The sequence below is a fragment of the Micropterus salmoides genome, unplaced genomic scaffold, assembly GCF_014851395.1.
Source record: "Micropterus salmoides isolate LMB-PRFRI ecotype aquatic unplaced genomic scaffold, ASM1485139v1 Ms_hic_scaffold_1, whole genome shotgun sequence".
Taxonomy (NCBI): domain Eukaryota; kingdom Metazoa; phylum Chordata; class Actinopteri; order Centrarchiformes; family Centrarchidae; genus Micropterus; species Micropterus salmoides.
The window spans coordinates 37,064,372-37,081,251 of record NW_024040040.1 but is presented as its reverse complement, the minus strand read 5'-3'; the positions used below and the strand labels follow the sequence as shown (position 1 = coordinate 37,081,251).

General features: G+C 40.3%; 1 protein-coding gene across 2 annotated transcripts in view; it reads right to left on the bottom strand.

Moving 5' to 3' along the window:
• The window catches only part of ctnnd2a (catenin (cadherin-associated protein), delta 2a), a 308,492-nt gene that overhangs the window by 15,404 nt on the left and 276,208 nt on the right, over nucleotides 1-16,880 (bottom strand). For both annotated transcript variants that reach the window (XM_038726010.1, XM_038726002.1), the window contains exon 20: nucleotides 2,213-2,465. In XM_038726010.1, coding sequence (XP_038581938.1) covers nucleotides 2,213-2,465 — 253 coding nt within the window. The remainder of the gene's footprint in view (nucleotides 1-2,212; nucleotides 2,466-16,880) is intronic.

The following is a 16,880-nucleotide window of genomic DNA, read 5'->3' as shown; positions in this document are numbered from 1 at the left end:
AAATGGCCCATTTATAGGCTAACAAATCTTTCCAAAAAATGTTAAAATCAGGAATTGATGTCATATGTTAGGTTTGGAATGGAAGATCAGCACCAAACTTGGCACGGACCATGTCTGGATGAAGCTGATAAAGTTAGTGGTCCCCAGATTGATATGTGAAAATCTGTTCCAAAACACAAAAAACAGGAAGTGATGTTGGATCCTACTTAGGGATTTCCGATCAACACCAAACCTGGGAAGCTTATGTGGCATGCCTTCCCAATGGGTTGTATAAAATTTGGTGTCAATTGGCCTCTAGGTGGCGCTATTAATCGTATATCAAATAACTCCCCATACTCCCATACACATACAGTACATTCATTTTATATCTCCGTAACCACAAGTCCCTTTAATTTCAAACTTTTGTCATTTATTCACCATCGCCCCTGATGCCATGGCGAGGCGCCCAGGTCGACTCGGGTGGCCTATGCGTGGGCACGGGGCACTGGGCACAGCTGGCGCCAGGAGGCTTGGACCCCGCTTACAGCTACTTGCAGTTCTAGTTATTACTGTATTATCACAATCTGAAAGTTTGTGTGAGTTGCGTGGCACTGCTGATAAGGAGCATTTATCCTCAGTGTGCCTATCCTGAGAAAATGAAGATGTGTGGGCTAATAGCAGCAAACTACACTCACTGTGAAGTTTGCACTTACAAAGGTATCTTCAAGCTCCTCATCTCTCTCTGTAACGGTGCCCTTGAGCATAATTCCCCAAATAGTCCAAGTATCTCTCCATAACAATAAATGAACGTTTGACCTCTGCCTGATAACAATCTGGTGTCATGGCAACCCCTGACCTGCTGGTTGCCATAGCAGCAATGCAAAACACCCTGCTCGGCCTCCCATGGTGACAGGAGTTATATCCCTGCTGCATCTTCCTTGTTGTTCTCCAGCTGTCATTTGCGGATGAATGATCACAGGGAAGGCAGACGCAGTTATTAAGGCACTGGTCACTACTGACAGACAGGGTGGGATAAAATGATGTCTTGACATATACAGTACGATAATCTATGAGAATCTGTTTTGTCTTTTTCCCTGGCCTTTACATTATATTTTAGGGTTAGTTTGTCCTTGTAAACGAGGAAAGTCATTAGAGAGCTTTCTCATTTCGTTCCCATGCTTAGTCCGAGATTATTTTTCAGAATCATCATTCTCTCTCTCTGAGGCATCAGTGAATGACTCAAACAAACAAATATATAATGGATATATAATGTAGCACTTTTCCTCTTTGGCTTTACCTCTGTGTCAGAATCCAATCCTAATGTTGTGAGAGTTACAGTAAGTGTTCTTTACCTTTCCTGAGCAGAAAATATTCCCTGCTCGAATCTAAAAGACTGTTAAACACATAGCATCTTTACGATCCAATAGCCACTTCAGCAAAAGCGTAGGTAACTCTGTTCTGTGGCTAAGTACATATGACATACTTCTCTATAACCTATTATAATATATCAGTATCAGATTTATAATTGCATCATTTGAGGATTCCTGCAGAACCTAATTTGGGACTCAATTGTAAATGCAAATGTATTTCAGATAGATGTTAAGTTGTAGGGATGAACTCAGTAGCATGACAGTAACACAGGGTTTTCTTATTGGGACAATACCTGTAAATAATACAGCCACTCATAATGCTATAAGGTATTTTGGGTAAAATAGTCTACCAAAACAGTGTTAATGGTAGATTAGTTTTCCAAGGTGTTGGACCAAGGTCTTATTTGTTGTTTTTACATTCTGCCTTGTGCTAGAGGAAAAGCAATGTGCTTTGTCCAGGCCAGTATGCTATCTTCATATGTATGAAGGCTAATGGTATGCTAGTTTAGAGATGTGACACTGAGGAAGAAGCTGAGTGTTGGCACATAAAGCAGTTTTGAAATTATGATGGAGACATCTCTTTAAACATGCAAGACCCACCAATGGGTCTAAATGATTTACAAAAATACCAAATATGTCACGCTGTCCTTTTGAGCATTGCCTCTATGACGATGCACATGCAACATATCTAGAATTTTGCCATTTGATGCAATGTACGGACGTACAAATCATGGTGCCTTCAGTATTGAAAATGTTCTTGAAAAAAGGTTTTCTCTTGTTATCAAACAAATCAGCAGTTTTACTCTTAAAGTTGAAAATAACCTAATTTCTTGTTATGGTTCTTAAAACTTTGGCCTACTCACTTGTCTCCTTTGCTGCGGGCGATGCCGATGAGTTTTTCTATGCCACCAGCATCCCGCAGGGCTTTGGCGTTCTCCATGTTCTTGGTGATGACTTCGTGCAGTGCGCAGCAGACGGCAGTAACCGTATCGTCTGACATGGCCTTGCTGGGAGGGCCTGTGGTCCCGGAGGTCCCACTGCTGGTGGCATTATTGTTGCTGCTGCTACTACTACTGCCTGGTAACCGATGAATCAAATCTCTCATGGCATATTTACCTGGTGTGTGTGAAGAAAATGAAGGAAAGGGACAAAAAATTGTCATATTTTATTCTCTGCACATCCAATTTTGTTGTAAACATCTTGAAAGGTTGTTCTAGAAAATGCCCTTGGATGGAGGATAGATATATAGGCTACTGGACTGAACTCTGACAAAAGGAACATATGATTTCCAATTTACAGTCTGAAAAACTATGTGTAGGGCTGAGAGTTTACATTTTCTATGGCAGTTCATATTCCTATTCAAAGAGATGATTTCAGACACGCATTTATGCTGTGGTTAAGGATGAATGTACGATATAAAAATCCATCTAATTACCTCAATAATATACATAACAGATACTTCAAAGCCTCTATGACATAAAACTAATATTGCTGTTTTACTTTTTTTTTCAAAGCAAGTATGGCTAGTGAGTGGTTTGGATAGCTCCATAAAGCTTTAGTTTGAGAAGTCACACTGCAAATCCTCTGATGGACACACACTAATGCAGACATGCTGAGAATCCAATAAAAGGGGCGACTCACGGTATTTCGGTGAAAAGGCTGGCATATGAAGAAAATGAAGAAAAAAAACTGACATTCAAAGAATGGGTTGTTTGAGAGATCGAAGCAACAGAGAGAGGGAGTAATTAAGAGATGCTGTCAGACAGGAAACTCATAAACTCAGGTAGTGGGAGAGTGGAGCAGATGGAAGCAATAACATTTGGAGTGAAGGGGAGTTTAAGGTAAAGTGGTGTGAGTATGGATTTTAAAAAGGGAATGATGGAGGTTGAGGACAAAACCACCTACATGTAATCTGAGCTCACCCACACAGTAAAGGAGTCTGTACCATGGTACAGACTGGTCTTAGTTAGATGTGTTTCTTAGTTACATTGATGACACTTTGCAGGGACACATGAACTGCATTCAGGAAACAATTGACTGTTATTTCCTGCAGTATTTCTGAGTCAATTACTCCGACACTCACAGTGGTGTTTCCCATGAGAGCGAGATAACCGGATATGAAGATGACTGAGCAAAGGGACCAATACAGGAGAGATCAGAGCAAATAGGGGGCGAGTGGAAGAATGGAAGACAGGAGAGGAATTGAAGAGATGAGAGGGAAGAGGTGCTTGTGCTGACTGGGGTGGTGTGTGGAGATTCATCTAATATGAGCAGCAGTCAAGAGGTAAGAAATGCCTTGACCGTCATAAAACCTGTCAATTACACTTGATTCATCTCAAGCTCCTGGGATGAAACCCATAGGTCATGTTTCAGGTGAAGAACCATCAATTTTGATGCAGAGGTGATTGCTGAATAATGAACCATGGCTGAAATGTGGTTAATTTTTAACAAAATCAACTCAAAAGAACTACTAGGACGAGGCCTCTTACCCTGATGTACACTAAAAGGTACACTTCAATCAATAGAGCATCTCCACAAGAATTAATCAGTCTATCTTCTCTATGATATGTTGCTGGGTGTGACAAAGCATGCCATTTACAACACTGTGAGTGCATGCTAGTTTGTGTGTGTGTATACAACATTGAAGGGCTGCTCAGTGTGAGTCACTGTCTCCTAAATTTTACAAATGCAAGTCCTCCACAAAAGAGCTGGATCAGATAAAGTAGCTGAAAACAGTAAGTGCTACTCTAAGTGTTATATCCACTCATAGTATCTTAAAGTGGACTATTACATCCTCTGGCAAGGAGAAAAGCTGGAGGCCAAAACACTCAATTTGCAATAACCACAAAATACTTTTTGGATTTCCCTGGGAGTTTTTTCATTGTTTGTGAAATAATGTTTCTAAACAGCTCATTTTCACTGCAACAGCACAACATTACAGAATACCTATCTAACCACAGCTTTGCATCAGAGGTCTAATCTTCTGCATCCCAAGGTGCTACTTTAAATTTATTAAGTCTTAGTAAAAAATAAAAGTAAAAGCAATACATCCTTGTGGGGATTTGTTCATTCAGTAGTATGCAGTCAGAACCAAATCTAAGCCTGAAATCTCCCCTTCATATTTCCCTTATTTTATTCATTTTATCTCTTCTTAAACTTTTTCAAAAAATTACCTACTTCTTTATAATGTTTTTTCAAGACCAATCTATCACCAATCTATCCACGAAGCCCTTAGAGGCTGGTGGTAAATCCCTTCCCTATTACCTCTAATAAGTCGAAGTGATCCGGGAAGGGCAGAGAACAGTAAAGCAATACACAGTGAAGCAAAGTCAGATGACACTATCAACCTTCATCAAGCCAGGGAACGAACACACACACACACACACACACACACACATATAAAAGTCTTCACCCTAAAATTTTATTGGAACTTTTTTCCCTAAAAGGAAGGCGAGTCCCCACATCGTGGCTGTGTAAACAGTCCCCCAAACATGAGTAATACCTCTCTCTCTCTATCTCTCGCACATACACCCACACTCAAAGAAGAATAATGTATGAGTATACGTATGTGCTGGTACAACAAACATTGTTGTTATACACTTTTTAACTTACAAAGGCACACCCATGAAAACTCACATGGAGACATGGAGACTTCAACACACATGCATGCACACAGACATGCACAATCACACACCAAGGCACACACATGTAAACGTTATAAGGATGGAGCTGTGAGTTAATTGGCACAGTGTTATCTCAGGCTGGCAGGCTGAGCAGAGGTTAAGCGGTCATTGTCTTTTGGCTGTGAGTACAAAGTTAAGCTGCATCCTAAGTGGAAGACTCATTATTTGACTGACTTGAATCAGGCTGACAAATTCCCTGACTCATTTACTGGCTGATGACTGACTGATTAATTTGCTTTCTTTCTTGATTTAATGATCTTCCTAATTTCTGAGTGAATGAGTGAGTGAATTATTTACTGACTGAATGCATTGCTAATTTACTGACGTGCTAATTTACGGACTGACTGCCACATAATTTACTATGTGAATGACTGACAATTTATTGACTGACTGACTGACTGACTAATTAATCAACTCACTGACTGTAGGGAATCCAGTAATAACAATGGGAGGGTGAAGAGTAAAGATGTTAAAACTGTTAGAGCTATATTCATGTGCACACGTTTGTCTGGGTACTTTCTGCTTACAGACAGATGCTCTGATACACTGCCGTCTTACTGTCAGCATATCCCTGAAATATGCGTGTGCGCACACACAAACACACACACACACACACGCGCGCGCGTGTGTGTGAATACATGTCCCTATCATTCTCCACAACATCATCACATTCATCCCACAGAGGGCGAGTGCGGAATTGAGAAGATCATCTGAAAGGAGAGAAAGGAAGAGAGGTTGAAGGAGGAGGGGGAAACAGCACAGTTACCCACGTTTGGGAGAACAGGAAGAATGACTGAAGGACAGAGAAACTGAGAAAAGAAAGGAAGTTTAGCCTACATACACATTAGTGCATGCTGGGACGAATGCAATGTGAAACGCCTTGATAGCTGACGAATCAAACGGAGAGCTCCTCGTTATCTCCAACCCTTTTAATAACACACCTTGTTAGCAGAAGACGCCGCCTCCTGATAATCACTGAGCGCTAAGAAGCATGACTGAAAGCCTCACACACACCTCACCTTGACAATACACGCACATACAGCAATGCATGCACCCCAATACGCATCTCACCTGAACATACACAAATGCTCATTATCTGGCTTTCTGGTTGTTTGCTTCAGGTTTTGGTTTGTGTTTTTTGTTTTTGGGATATTTCTTCTAAATTAGTTTTTGATGTGAGATGTTTAGATACTTGAGATGATTTTTTTAAACCTCGATTTCACAATGTCATTTTTTAGTCTCTTGGGGGCTTTATTGAATTTTTTATCAGCTCACAGAGTTTCATCATAGAACAAATATTAATACTATATACAGGAATAAATGGAAAGGACTAAACTAAACTAAAGCAAGGCTGTGCTCGGACAGCCCTTTAGTTAAATAAAATCTGGCCTTTTTCCTGAATCCAGACACCATGATACCCAGAGCCTGCAAGTAGCGTATTGATGAGTTATAGATTCACATAAATGAGAGGGAGTTGCTGCACTTTCCTAACGCTGATGCAAAATTCAACACATTTTAAAAGCTAAATCTTTTGATGTGCTCATTACCCTGATGATTAATTTTTTTTGTTTTGTTAAAATACTGGGTTAAAAATTACAACTTACAATACACAATTTACCTCTCAAGGACATATTGAAGTTTGACAGATTAAGCTGACAAAATGACTAATCTGAAAGTGTTGGGATGGGTACAGCTGTTTAAAAAGTACAATCAGTCAGCATATTGTAGTACACACAGCTAGATGCCAAGCTACAGCAACTCTATGTAACAATTGTTCCTGGAACCTCACAGATCATAGGCAGTCAAACAGGAAGGGAAAAAATATAAGAGCTGAGAAGTAAATTAACATAGATTTGTTTATTACGAGTGGGTGGTGACTCTTCCTACTTTAAAGTCCTACTGTGACAAAGACAGCCTCTCTACATACTGGAGCGCAATCTCGCCTTTTCCTCTCTCTCTGTCACTGAAATGTGAGCTGGAACATGTCCTCAAGGGGAGAAACAAGCCCTGTGCTGATCACTGCACAGTCTAATAAACCTGTATTACACAGCTCCTCCAATATAGCCATCTTCACCTGGGAGGCAGAGCTGGTAATGTATTCCTGTGCTGCATTCCCTCATGTGTCGCTAACTCCCGCTGAGCAGGGCGTGCTTCATCAGGACCATAATGGCTGATTTGATTTAAAGAGATCCAATTACCCTCAACAATGGAGTGATTTGATTGTTTACTGACGGAGAAGGGAGAGTGTTATTGAAGTAAAATTGGAGGTAATTGTCTCAGGGAGATGTGGGGAAAGATGAAATGGCTTGATTGGTTGTGGCGTCCGACTGTCTAAAAATAAAGAATGGTTAATACACAGTTATCAGTGACTGGGTTGAAGTGGGTTTACTGGTATCAAAGGCTTCTGGCTATGTTATGTTTATAAAGACTTTCTGGGCTCTATTAGTATATTCTAGGCTGAATAAAAGCCCATGTTAAAGTGGAAGTTTACTGCTATATTAATGGACAAACATTAGGTAGTGTAGCCCATAGCTGTTTGAGATGTGAGAAAAGAAACTGTGAATATTATAACTGCTGTCTTAAAAGGACCAGTCTGAATAAGTTCAAACTCAAATAAATTGCAGGTATATTTATGTGTATAGTTGAAGAGTATGATAAATAGGATGTAACCATCTTGTCTCTTATTTGTATTCATGTTTTATATGTTTTATTTAAAAGTGTATCAGTCTCTTAACAGGTGAAGCATTCACGTACAAATGTTACAATTGGCACCTGCTTAACTTATCTTAAACATTTGTTTCAAATGTTCCCCAAGGTGCTGATTTGACATCAGCTAAATGTATGATTATGGGGTGCTATAGCTGCAATTACAACATTCAGTGACAAAACTAGTGTTTCAGTGCCTTTGCTGGATTTGAGTGAGTATTCCCAGGGGTGATTTAATCCGTAATACATCACATCAACTGCAGGGGGCAACAGAATCAAGGCAACAGGGCGTTGATTTCTGTTCTGGGGGAATATTCCTTTATTGAAAACATTGAAGTGATGTGGGTATGATCTCTGGATGTCAGCCACGGAGTACAAGATTATACACCACAATTACATCAACACACAAACCCCAGAGATACACTCAAACATCAATATTGTTATTCAAGGAGGAGTGTGTGTGTGTGTGTGTGTGTGTGTGGGGGGGGTTATTGACACCAATTTTACTTATTTCCCCTTTATTATAATCCAAATCATAAAGAATTACAGCATTCTAATGAGTTCTGGATCATGGGCTCATTTGGAAAGCAGCCACAAAGAAGTGAAAATACAAACCACATACTGTACACACAGAGACACACACAAACACACACCCTGCAGTCACCAATTATCAACCTCCACACATCCTCATCAAGCCAAAAAAGATGTGAATGACCTCCAAAGACAGCGTTGGCAACATCGTGCGGTGTATTCCTTTTAACTTCTGAATGAATAAATATATAAGTGAATAAATAGAATGAAATACAGAGGATAGTACAGACAGATGAAACACAGCAGGTTTAAAGAGGTCAGAAATGGAGGTAAATTGGAAAACGGCATGCCGTCGCTTCCCCGTTGTACAATATTCTGCCTTCCTGTGTTTGGTGCTTTCCACACCAGTTATATCTCGCCCTCTGTGTCTCTCTTTGATGTCTGTGGGTGACAGGTTTACAGCGTAAACTGCAGAGGAGGAAGGGAGAGACACACACACAGAGTGAGAGAGGGAGTAAAGGTGGGGTATGTTTTTCCCCCTGTGAGGAACCAGTGGTTTCATAAAGACATTCTACTGGCATGAAGAGGATGCCTGCTTGGGAAGATGTACAGGTGCGCACAGACACATACGCTGTATTTATGCACACACTCCCAGTAACAGAGAACAGAGAATTCCTGTTGTGATGGTTAGATAAAGTTACACTGTATGGCTTCTCAATGATGATCTGTCGAGGTCTTACAAGACATTTTCTTGAATAAAATCATCAGGTCACAACTTTGAATATGTAATTTAAATATGAGTTGTTACTCCTTTACATGGCACGTTAAATAAAATGTATCTGTACATCTCCCACGATCATCTGAACATGTGTCAGATCCTGGAGGGTCAGCTGTAAGACCAAAAAAATCTCATCATTGCATGACAGCCCTTTCTTCCCCGCTCTCTTTTTTCTTTATTGTTCTCTGTTTCTCTGTGTGCCGTGCTCCCAGGCTGGCACAGTGGAGCAGAGGACGGAGAATGCCAGAGAGAACAAAGCGTGCTGATAAAAGACATGCCAGACCCTCACACACAAAAGATTCATACCGAAGGCGACACAGAAATATCATAAAGTAGCACTGCAACAGGGACAGAAATGTGTGCGTCAACTTAGTGTGAGTCAGTGGACATGGTCACTCTGTCTTTCGGCCTGCTAGCCTTCCAAAGTTGCGTATGCTCACAACAGTGCAATCTGTTGACAGCCGGGACGGCGAAATATGTAAATGTTGGCGCGGGTGAGGAAACACAAAATGGACATTCTCTGGTGATCTAAATAGAGTTGGTGTGGATGAATACACACAGTGGGATAAGGACATAATGTAATTTTTTGCCATCTGCTTGGTGCAAAATTTTAGCTTGAGTGTGTGTGTGTGTGTGTGTGTGTGTGTGTGTGTGTGTATGAGAATAAAAATGTTCTGATCAAAGGCTTGAAACCAGGGAGGGTTGTTGCACCTTATTTGCATTTGTGTATAACAGTGCCTGACCTCTAACGAACACACACTCTCAAGCACACACACACACACACACACATACACACACACACTTGCAATCATGCAATTAGTGACATCCCTGTGGTGCACTACTTCGGTTTCCACAGTAACACTCCCCAGCACTGATGTCATCAATGCGAGACACAAAGAGCGAGAGACTGCGAGAGAAGGAAGATGAGGCGTCATGAGCTCATGTCTGAAACGACAGGGAGGTAGGTGTAGGTGTGGGATGAACGGATGACAGGAGGAGAAAGAGGAAGGAAGAGAAAGAAAGAGAGAAGCAGAATGAAATGGAGAAAAAATGGTACATATTCAATTTATAGACAAGAAGGTGGGCACAACATTAAGAGAAAATGAGGGGAGAAGAGGCTTAAGCCAGTAAAGCTGTGGTGTGATAAGAGTAGAAGACAAAGAAACAGGAGGAGAAGGCGTGAAGAGGGAGAAAAAAGGAGAACATGTAGAAAAGGTGGAAATGGACTTTCTGTGGTCATTTCATTACATCATTGTTACATATTTTATGCAGTGATAGTGTTGCCTTTGTTTATATCATGTTTCTATGCGGTTTTAACATTTTGCTTTTAATTTTATTTTTAAACATCATTATCAGACACGCAGTCATCATTATTTATCATTAAAAAAAGTGATCATCAGTAGTGATTTTGTTACTAGTCAATAAAAGGGCTTTAAGTATTAGGTGTCTGCAACCTGAAAGCAATAAGAAAAAACATGTTATTAGTATTCCGGGGGTATTTTTATTTGACGTTATTCAAACAGAACTGAGGAGCTTCTACACCTATCACACAAGAGAACATCCAGATCAAACGCCCCCTGATTCACATGAAAAAGGCGGTCTTGAGACACTTTCAAATAAACCATGTTGTGCTTTGTATGATGTTGGAGGTCAATTACTGCAGTCCAAACACAGGAAGGTAGCCAGCAAATCTGGTATTCTGGTACAGCCATGCTTTGATTTCCTAATCACTGATATGTAGATTGATGTATACACGGATCAGCCATAACATTATGACAAATGACAGGTGAGTGAATAACAGTGATTATCTCGTTACAATGGCACCTGTCAGTGAGTGGGATATATTAGGCAGGAAGTGAACATTTTGTCCTCAAAGTTGATGTTTTAGAAGCAGGAAAAATGGGCAAGCGTAAGGTTTAGAGTGACACCGACAAGGAACAAATTCTAATGGCTAGACGACGGGGTCAGAGCATCTTCAAAACTGCAGCTCTTGTGGGGTGTTCCCAGTTTGCAGTGGTCAGCACCTATTAAAAGTGGTCCAATCACGTTTTGTTTTACATCACATGGATGGCTCGGTGTGTGTGTGTTGCTTACGTGGGGAACACATGGCACCAGGGTGCACTATGGGAAGAAAGCAAGTCGGCCTAGCTAGTGTGATCCAAAATTCCCCAGATCTTAATTCAATCGAGCATCTGTGGGATGTGCTGGAAAAACGAAGTACAATCCAGGGAGGCCACACCTTGCAACTTACAGGACTGTTGGGCACAGGCACCTTTTTCCAGAAAAAACGGAGGAATAACTCCTCAACCATTTGGCCTAGATGCATAATTCTGGTCTCCTTTGAAAAGTCAGAAGCTAAGGAATATAGAGCCATTGTATATTAACATATTTATTTTATGTTACAGACTACATGGATATTTTCATCCTCTCCTGGTAAAGAAAAGCTATATTTTAATGCAATTAACCATCAAAACCATCATAATGCAACTGAATATCTTCTAATACACCTAGAATGCAATTGTAACTGTAAATCTGATGAAAATAAACTAAAATACAACAGTTATCATACAACATTTTCAAAATATACCAGGCGAATGTCCATATTTTGGCAATATTTATTGTTAAAATGTTGGACATGCTTTTATTGGTAGATATCTACACTTCTTCTGTTCATACAACCAAGTTCCAAATGACAAAACATTGGAATATTGATAAAAACAGTATTCATCAAAATTCCTGTCACCAAAAGCACACCCATGCTTTACAGGCCTGTAGATTAAGAACGAAACATCCCACAGTGTTAGGGGGCCATCAATCGATCCGACTTGAGCAGATCTTTCATTTGGTACCCTGCATGTCTAAGTATCGCTAACGGGTCGGCCACAAAATGGCGAAAAACACTGTGTTCTCAAACGGCACGTTTCCTCCCCTGCACAAATGTTGAGCAGGCAGGCAGCTCGCAGTTATTGTGCAATAATCAAGATGGCGCCCGCTGAGACTCAAAGCAACAACGTAGGCGGGTTTTGGAGTTAAAACGGCGGAAACATTTTTTTCCAGTCAGTAATTTCGCCCACAGCACGGCTGCCCCCGGTACCGGGGGTGTTTGTTTTCAACAGGATCTGCCGCTAATGTCTTGGTGCCAGATACCACAGCACACCTTCAGAGGTCTAGTGGAGTCCATGCCTCGACAGGTCTAGGCTGTTTTGGTGGCAAAAGGGGAACCTACACAATATTAGGCAGGTGGTCAATGTTATTGCTTATAGGTGAAATCAGGAAAGGATTGAAACCTTTGAGCCAGTTAAATAAGCTCAGTTAATTTGCTTTTAAGTTTGACTGGTTTCTTGGAAAAGTGTAATTAAAAAAGTTTAACCTCCAACTTTGTATTACTATAAATATAGGACTTTATATTGGAATTTAAATTAAAACCATACTTCAGAATCCACATTATATTATTACATTAAATTTGGCAGTTGGAACCACCTACTTTGTACAAAAAAACATTAAATGAATTAATTAAATGTCTGTTTTTGCATTAATCAGTTCTTCGTTAAAAAATAACTTTGGTTTGAATGTGGTTGTCAGAACATCGTGCATTTATAGGAACCTCAGGTTGATGGATTGCTGTATTTGAAAAACAAAAAAACAGTGTCTTTTTGGCATTCAAGTGCTGTTTCCAATTCATGTGTGTCAAATTACCATCTGTAAGTAAACGGGGAAGAATTGCGCTGACAGACGGTGTAGCAGTGAATGGGACTCATTTATTGCAACACAGGCGTACAGTACATTATGCAAATGAAAAACTATGAAGGAGGTGAAATCAAGGGAGAGACAAAAACATTGACATATGAGAAGAATGATTCTCAGCGACATCAATATGCCACTAAATCACATTACAGAAATAATGAAATATAAGCACACATATGTGGTTAGGTCTTTAGCTGCCACTGCTCTCTCTTCTCTTTCAGTCTCCCCAACCTGACTCGGCCTCTCTGCTCCTTTCCTCTTGCTCATCTTGCTGCCATCCAATCATACAGTGCTTTCAGGAGGATTTGACACTCTGAGATTATTTTGTACGAAAGATGATTCTCATCTCCGCTCACTCTGCAGAGCTCTCATGCTAACTATCATTCCCCCACGGTGATGCTGCCAAACTCACCGGCACTAACAGCTTATGACACACTATCGCATGAGTTTTAAAAGATGAAGATTTGGTTTTTGATTTTTAGAAAGATGTAATTTACTCTAGATTAGTCATGCAAAATTATATTATAATTAGATGGAACATTGATCTGACAAAGACTCGCAAACCGCTCTTTGAAATCGCCTTGTCGCTCTGGGTTAAACTGTTGTTTTGCAGAAGAGCATGGTGTAAAGAAAAAGGTGTTTGACTTAGAGGTTAGAGTCACTGTGGTGAATAAAGCCTGAGAACATGGGCCAAATGGGGCTTGTCTCTTAGGAGTGCCTGGCCTCTACCTCTTTTCTGTCGACACGCATCAACTCACACCTTGCCAAGAGCAAAGACTCAACCTTGACTGATCCTCCTCACTTTTCTCACTTTTCTCCTCTCTCCATTTTCCCTCTCCACCTCTAAGTCTTTCTATGGCACTAACTCTGACTGTTTCTTTCTGTCTCACTTACCGTTTGGATGTTTCACCAGTTTGGAACAGAAGTTGGTTTGTGAGCTTAATTTGAGCTGATCATCACTGATACTAATGAATTTATGATACTATAATGTCTGTTAGCTAACTAAACCCATCCAGCCAACCATCATTTTCTTATTAGGTGTAATGATATTATATATATTCAATATTGAACAAATGAATCTCCAAGATGGTTTGTTTGTAAAGACAATCCCGCTGAGAATCAACAATCCGCTCTGCAACTCCATGCAGTTTCCAAGTGGCTGTAGCTTTTTATTTTTATTAGCCAGTCTGTAAAACCACAAGAATGTTGGCTCATATAAAAACTTTTTTCAGCTAAAAAAGATAGAGACAAATTAACTGAGTGGCTGGTGGAGAAACCCAGATAAACATCTAGCATGCTTAAGAGAAGCAGAAGCATAAGCAGATCTGTCTTTTAGCTAGAGGACCAAACCAGGGCTAAAATACAATTCAATATTTACATATATTACGTATATTTACATTTACATACTTTTTAATGCTCAAATGGCTTAAGGAAGTTATATATATATATCCATCCTTTAACTGAATAAGTCAAGCTCTGCTTTCTTCCCAAGGTGTATGTATTTTTCAGACAGTCTACCAACACCTCATTGATGGTGAAAGTCATGCTTGCTACAGGAGAATGATCTGTGACACCAATTTTCTCTATCTCTATTATATATCAGAATTTGCCTCCATCACCCTGTCTCTGTCTTATTGTCTGTCTCTTAAGTCACAGAAACTACACTGGGAGAGCTAATCACACGCGAGACTTAAACCATGTTATCCTTCAACTGAATAAGTCAAGCGTATATTCAAATGAAAATGCCAAACAAATTTGAATTGATTTTCCCTGTGAATTTGCAAGTAATTACATTATTCAATCAGCCTGTGTGTTTTGCCTTTCTCTCTATGAAGCACACATTCATTACAGTGTCTACCTCTCTTTCCATAACTCTCCTCTTTATATTTCTCTGCTTTGGAAGCTAATGGCTATAAAATACTAATAAGTAAAAATTTACCAATTACCTCTAATATCTTAATCAATTAGAGGACATCTGAATGATTTCCTGAGCAAAACATACACTGTTCTCATTTGAAAAGGTCAAATGGAAAATTTGATTTAATCGTGTCAGTACAATTTTATTAAATATTTTTATTCAAATTACACATTTATTTTGACAATGCAAGACCAAATGGCTCACTCAGACTTAATGTAAATGTAGCTGAAACAGCATTTATCAGACCAACTCAAACCATACTGCAGCAACAGTTTTGTTTGAGTTGATATATGCATTTAAATTACTTCTGCTTCCATAATTCTTCATCTAATATCCGCAGATTGCATGTTGTATGTCACACTTAATCAGTCCCTCCAGGATTTCGCGATGGCAACTATTAAAGGGGCATTATGTAGTTTCCAGTGGCCACTAGCGGTGCAGTTTTAAGATTGCAACCAGACGTGTGCTTGTACGTGTGCTCGCTTGAACTCATGAGCGAGCAGAATCTGAAACACAACCGCTTTCATACAGAAATCATGCAATAAACGCAGGAACACCAGCATGCAGGCTGTGGCTTTTCTCCAGACATGTTCAGGCTCTGTTACTTCAACGTTACCGTCTCAGAGGCGGCTCGACACTGGCGCCGTACCTTTCATTCAGCACAGCAAGACACCGGCATATTGGCACAGTACTCCCAAAAAAGGCAAAGTGAGAGCGGCTATAGACAGGTAGGGAGCCAGCTTCACACAACATGCTGGAAACTCAGCTAAACTCCCACTACAACGTTACAGTAATATTTTTATCAGCTTGATGTTGAACTAATCCATGCTCGTTACATGATAACGTTACAGTGACTGCATTTAGCCAACGTGCTACATCGTTAGCTCGCCTGCTGCTTTCAGTAACTGTCTTTACTATCTGTGTATCTGTCACCGGAGGCTCAGCAATTTCAGCACAGCTACATGTTTTGGATGATAATGAAACTGTTAGTGTGCTGGACTGAATATTATAACAAGATTGTGTCACACTTTATAGCAGTTAGACCGCAGTAAGTACATTTACTGTAGTGTTAGTGGATGGCTCTTCCTCTGGGTTGTATATTATGTGGGTCATGTTAGTTACAGCGACTGAGAGGTGGAGAAGCTGTGTACCTGAGTATCAGTAAAAGGCAATAAATCTAAATTGAACGTTACGAAGCAAACAGCGGCAGGTCCGAGCTACTGTAGCGTTTGCTGGCTGCTTGTGGCTGCATCACTATGGGATAGTAAACAAATCGCTCCACATTAGCTTTTTACCATTACATCACTTATTGCAGGCTTTGACACTTTGACATAACAGTGGTACAGAGGAAAATAACATGGGTTGCATTAGTTGGTGAAGTAACTTTGCACCGGACAACATTAGCAACTGCTCGGCGTTAGCCGGCGAGCTAACACTATCTAACTTCTAACAACTGAAGCACAAAATCAAAATATTTTACATGCTTTGTAGTAATGTTAGCTTACCTGTCCAATAGGATGAAAGCCAACTCTGGGTCTGTTTTTATACCCAAAACAAAGCGGAGGTTTCTCCATGATTCAAAAGCCCTGCCGATGTTGATTCATGTTTTCGTCCGAAGTCGATCTGATTCACATTAGGCCTGACGAGCTTCAGCAGATAAAACCTTATCCTTATGTGGAGTTTGTGTTGGAGTCTGTGTTGTGCTGGAAGCAGGTCGTTTCTTAGTGTTAGCAGACTCCATGTCATAAGTTGCAGTGTTGTCGCTGCTGAGTGCAAAGGCAGTAGACAAAGCGAGAGCCTCGGGAGCGCGCATGCAGGTGTCAGTCACTGGATTTCGCGGAAAATCCGACCCGGAGCCTTCAAATAGGATTAGGAATACTTGCCTTCAGAGTTAATTTTAATGTCAGATTACAACCCCTTCACACACAGGCAATAAAAAAAGGATTAATTTTAGTAGAAAAACTACATATAGCCCCTTTAACACATATACAAGTGAATTCAGCACGACTTGCAATTTTGACCAATCACTGCAACTTTTACATATGAATTTGACCTTTTATCGCTGTTTCGCACAGAATGTTGTCACACGTCAGCTTGTCACTTTCTTGTTTACAAGACGCAGCAGACATGTGTCTGTCTCACATTTGCTGACAAAAAAAAAGGACTGTGAA